This window comes from Lampetra planeri, chromosome 8, assembly GCF_965212315.1.
Source record: "Lampetra planeri chromosome 8, kcLamPlan1.2.h2, whole genome shotgun sequence".
Lineage (NCBI taxonomy): Eukaryota > Metazoa > Chordata > Hyperoartia > Petromyzontiformes > Petromyzontidae > Lampetra > Lampetra planeri.
Genome location: NC_136114.1, coordinates 4,993,160 through 4,998,754, shown reverse-complemented (window position 1 = coordinate 4,998,754; position 5,595 = coordinate 4,993,160). Strand labels below are relative to the sequence as shown.

At 44.6% G+C, this 5,595-nt stretch overlaps 1 protein-coding gene across 1 annotated transcript; it reads left to right on the top strand.

Moving 5' to 3' along the window:
• The first annotated feature begins 212 nt into the window (after positions 1–212).
• LOC144720477 (P2Y purinoceptor 3-like) lies at positions 213–4,636 on the top strand. The gene has a single exon (XM_078597276.1). The coding sequence runs from the start codon at positions 220–222 to the stop codon at positions 1,297–1,299; it is 1,080 nt and encodes a 359-aa protein (XP_078453402.1). The 5' UTR covers positions 213–219; the 3' UTR covers positions 1,300–4,636.
• The last annotated feature ends 959 nt before the right edge of the window (positions 4,637–5,595 follow it).

Here is a 5,595-nt window from a genome sequence, read left to right as displayed (position 1 = left end):
GAAATAAATTGAGCACTACGTGGTCTGTCCAAATCAGCAAGGCAATAGATGACGATGAACACTGCCCAATGCTCGGTTAAGTGCGTACATGCTTTGCATTGTTTCTGTAATGAATCTGACTTTGGAACCATGTTGCAACATTGTAACTTTACTGCGGAGACTTGTATTTAACTGTGTTATCACTTGCGATGTATTTTCTTTCAGAGGTAGCCCAGTAGCATGCAAGAGCTTCAACCGTCATTTGAGCGATTTGAAACAGTGGAGCTCTCAGGTTTCTACTCTGCCATGCCGAGCAGCAAGACAATAATGGTTTTTTCACAGGGCTCTGTGAATGAGACCGCATGCGTAACAAGCTTCACCTATCGATCAACCCTTCTTCCATTCTTCTACTCCATCTGTGTGCTGCTTGGACTTACTCTCAACACGTTCGTGTTCTGGAGCCTTTTCTTCAAGGACAAGAAATGGAACCCGAGCTCACTCTTCATGCTCAACCTGGCCACGACCGACTTCTTCTTTGCCGTGTCCCTAATCCTCATGATCTACAGCTTCATCGTCAACAACAGCTGGGTATTTGGAGACACGATGTGCCGCCTCGTGAGGTTCATGTTCTCCTTCAACATGTACGGCAGCATCTTGTTCCTGACCGCCATAAGCCTGTACCGCTACCTCGGCATCTGTCATCCCATCGCCTCGCGGCAGTGGCAGACGCTCAGAGTGGCCACGGTCCTCTGCGTGATCGTGTGGGCCATCACTCTGACGGAAACGCTGCCCTTTGTTCACTTCGCAGGGACGTACAGCGATGTCAACACCAACCTGACCAGGTGTTACAGTCTCGTCATGCTTGACTCAACCGTCACGGCGTACGGCATTACCGTCATCACCTTAGGCTTCACGCTTCCTTTCTTCACCATCGTGGTCTTCAACTCCTGCATGATACACGCGCTGAGGAAATCTATGTCTGGCGCCATCGCCATGCAGGAGGAGACCAGGTTTCAACGGAGCAGGGCGGTCCGCACCATCTCGCTGGTATCCATCATCTTCACCATCTGCCACTTGCCATATCACGTCAACAAGATCGTCTTCTGGGGGTTCACGATCTGCGGGAACGAGCGAATCCATGACATCATGATGTGCCTGGCGAGCTTCAACTGCTGCTTCAATCCGGCGCTCTACCTCGTGAACAGGGCTCAGTCTCAGGCGCACAGTGACCCACGTGACCAACGAGTCACCAAGCCTGAGACATCCGGGCCAGGTGAAAGGGTCCCCCCCTCGCTCGAAGCACCATCTGCAATGAGATAGAACGCAGTGTTGACTCTAGCGATGAAGTACTTTACTGCGAGCTTTGTGTTGCACTTACGAGCAGTAGCGATTGTCTTCGTCTTCACACGTAAATGTCTTTGTGGTGTTAGGCGGCCTTGCGAGTTGCGCAACATATCACAAACCGGGGTCATATATAATCGATTGTTTATCAGATATCATATCAAAGGGTTTCATTATTTGTACGTATGCTTCTCTATATGTTCTGTAAAGATAAGTACACCGGTGTGCACGAATAGTTAATGTAGTGCTGACTCTGTATTATTCATAACAAAGGTGTTTTTGGTTAGATCGCGTAAATATAAATGTGTCGTTTAACCCGCCACCACCCGACACAGCCACCTAGTAAGGTTTGTCACGTAAACAAAATGGTTGTATTTATATTTACGTGATCTAACCCAAAAACCTTTCTTATGGGTAACATTGGTCACGAGAGCCTACATGTTAAACTAACTTTGTATTGTGAATCAATACAAAACCCTGATTCAAAGTCAGGGTTTTCAAAGAGGACAGGGTGAAAAATGCTTCTTTTATGTTTATTAACAGATCTTAGTACAACATGACTTATGCAATTCTAGACGTTGTGCAAGCTAAAACTCCAATTCCATACGGGATTGATGCAAAATAAATGGTATAAAACTAAAAACTACTTCTAAAACTATTTATTTTTATTTTACCAGGTAAGGCCCTACTGAGCTATGTAGCTCTTTTCCAGAAGCAACCTGGCCACAAATGATTACTTAACGAAGTGGCTCATCACGTGTAAATTCATAGCAGCCAAATACTCCGAGCACATTTTGACTTTAAACTTTTGTGACTGCAGGAATTCATATTTATTGGTTCTTTCGGTAAAGTCACGTAGATAGAAAACCCCTAAAAACTCACGACGTTTCTGATGATTGTATGAAGTAAAAAATATATATAGTGGCCTGTTCACACATTACAATTTCTATGTGTTGTAAACTGGTGACATGTACCCTTGCCATTGTTTTGAAGTTTGCAAGAGAGCTAATATTGCAGTACAAGCATTTTTGCTGTAGAAAAAGTCAAACCACTTGATAAGAGCATAAGCTACGGGCAAATATGTGGCATGTCTAGCAGCACTGGCTGTTGGTTCTTGCAATAGATTTACGATGAATGTGGAACCCAACTAATTGGCCACTTCGCATTTGGTTGGGGAATCAGGTTCCGTGTCGAATACTGAATGTGGTCCACCGGTGTGAGGAAATATTTTCAAAGATAACAACCCAGGATGGTAAAGGGGTGGCACTGGCGAGATGTTAACTACCTCGCCTGGTATACAGGAGGTCGTGGTTCCGATCCCGACCCTGACGCCTGTATATTTGGTGTTTCCATGTTCTCCTTATTGTGGCGTGGATTTTTCTCCGGGTCCTCCGGTTTTTCCCTGCACATTTAGAATCAACATGTGCTAAGAGTATTTGGCTGCTATAAATTTCCCCCGTGATAGGCAACTGCATTGAGCTATCATTTGTTACCAGGTCGCTTCTGAAAAGAGTTAAATAGCTCAGTGGGCCTTACCTGATTTAAACAAATGTGTGTAGTTTATAGTATTTCTCACGTCAATGGTGGCATTAGAGCCTCCACCAAGGGAGCTTCAGATCTCCCCTCTCTCGAGGGATCCTGCCCTGCTATTGAGTGCCGGTCTGACGTCTTGGAAGAGATGAGAGTGCAACACTTTACCCAACGACACGTGACCTGCCAATCGGCTAAGTGTCGACACCCAATTGCTGGGTGGATGGAGTCAGGGAGATTTAACAAACCTGGCCATAGCTTGTAACGCTCTTACCCCTTCTGGACATCTGTGAAAAAAAGAGCTTAATAGCTACTCGGATTCCTCCAGCGTCAATAAATATTCTGATTCCGAACTGCCTCGTTGTTCGACTTGACCAGCCACCTCAGTGATTTAAACGTTACACCATGGCGGCGATATCAGAATGGGCATTAGGAGTACATTGAGGGAACTAAACAAACAGTGGTTGTTACTCTTAGTTAATTCGGGAAAGGCAGCAAATCTGGCTGTGACTGTCCCACCTGATGACGGAGACTTGTGTTGCCTCCGAAACGTCGTGATTTTATTGTTTTATTTTTATTAATTTTCATTTCATTTTTTACCTACGTGACTTTACCAAAAGAACTAAGAGTATGAATCCTTGCAGTCACTAAAGCTTCAAATCTAGAAACAGTGGTTGTCCCATAGGCAGACTGGCTCTTGCCATTTCATAACTGGTTCAGGACCAACGATGCAGATGATTGCCTCCCATTTGAAGGGAAACTTATACTTACGTTCTATAAATGTTGTGAATTCATTGTTGTGTATTTTAAACTAACCATCAGTTATGCAATGCACCATGAGTTGTGGTTGGATTAAGTGAAATATGTGTCAATGTAGCAGTAGTAAATAAAACACGTAGGTTGTCACATAACGTTTGTGTTCAACTATCATTACGAATGTAATCAATTATTATAAATCAAATGTTTAATTAGTCACAACTCTTTGTTAATTGATTGCTGGATAAAGGCCTTCCCATACGTGTTAATCATGGGAGCTGTTTGACCGTACTTCACCACACCGGTCCGTATAGAATGGTGATGTTTCTGTTTGAGTTTCATTTATTAGGTATAGACCTGTGAGCCATGAGGCTCTTGACTCGGGTGCAACCGCAACAAACAAAATCATGAACAAAGAGCATCTTAAAGTGACGTTTCGCAGCAGAAATATCCAGGAAAAACCAGTAAAAATCTTCCAGAAACAAAGCACCGTCGTGGGGGTGGGAGGGCAGAACTAGTTTTGATATCAATACAGATCTCAGCTATGGCCAGGAATTGAACTCGGGTCACCGTTTTCATAGTGCAGTGCTCAAATCAAATGCAGCGACGTAGTGGTTGAGCGCACTGCACTCATGAAAACCAAAACAAACATGTTACGTGTTTATATGTAATCCAAGGCTGAAAATCCTCAACCACTGTCACCATCGCCACTGCCTGCAATAGATAACAATGTAATTGATGTTTCATGCAATGCCCTAAATCAGAGGAGAAATTGGGCGGCCAAAATTCAAAAAGTGTTCCTTCAAAAGCGTAATCAGGATGACCATCGTGCAGATGCAGCGCTGGGCTCAGTCTCATGTTGATGCACGAGATGGAGCGTGGCATCAGGAAGCGTGTGGGATGGTCACGGCATCTTGGAGACATTCACCCAGTTCCAGATAGACAACGGATGATGACCTTGAAAATAGTTATTTTCCATGTAATTGTATTCTTGGTATGTGCTGAAGTTTGTTGGTCCTATCTATATATATTAAAGAGAAATTTGTGAATATGTGTGTCTGTTCGAAATGTTTAGCATACTTCCCGACATGCAACACACTTTAAATTTTGCATGTGGGTATCTGCCAGACTGTACACAATGCAAAAAGTGTAAACATAGACTTTTGTATTTTGGGGGGCGGTGGGGGCGCAATAATGGATATATTTTGCACGGCAGGTGAGTGGTGACGTCACATTTATCACGTCTGTGATGTCACCCGCATGCGGCAGCGTCACGCAGTGTGCCTGCTGACGTCACCCCCCCCAACCCTCCGCGTAGGCCGTGTATTAATCCAAGCCAAGAATCCAAGTCCCGGGCGAAGCCGGGTAGTCAAGCTAGTATGCTCGTATTTACAGCGAGGCTGATGGTCAAAAATTGTGACAGTCACAACCAAGGAATATAACGCATGCCAGAATAGGTCCAGCAACGAATTGGAGTGGTGAAGTCAGCTCGGGCACGTGTGCCAGGTGATGGCCACACCTTGGGGAGGCCTTCAACCATGTGGGCGAGATGTTAACTACCTCGCCTGATATACAGGAGGTCGTGGGTTCGATGGCGACCCGTCCACCTGGATATTTGGAGTTTGCATGTTCTCCGTGTGGTCGCATGGATTTTTCTCCGGGTCCTCCGATGTTTCCCTTCACATTTAGAAACGTGCGTTTAGAGTGTTTGGCTGATATACATTTACACGTAAGAAGTCACTTGTCATTCGTGGCCAGGTCGCTTCTGAAAAAGAGCGATACAGCTCAGTGTGCCTTCCCTGGTGAAATAAACAAAGTTTCTAGTTTTATAATGAAATCAGCAGTGGATTGATAAACGCTTATGGTTATGGTGAACCTGTTCATCATACCAGATTTGTATGCAGTGCTCTATTGTGCAAATTGTATTGTTTACAGCACACAGTGAGCACGGTTCCAATTTACTTTGCTCAGTTGGTGTAAGCCGCTGAG

Coding starts and splice junctions, on each gene's coding strand:
- LOC144720477 (XM_078597276.1), top strand. CDS start 220: ATGCAAGAGCTTCAACCGTCATTTGAGCGATTTGAAACAGTGGAGCTC.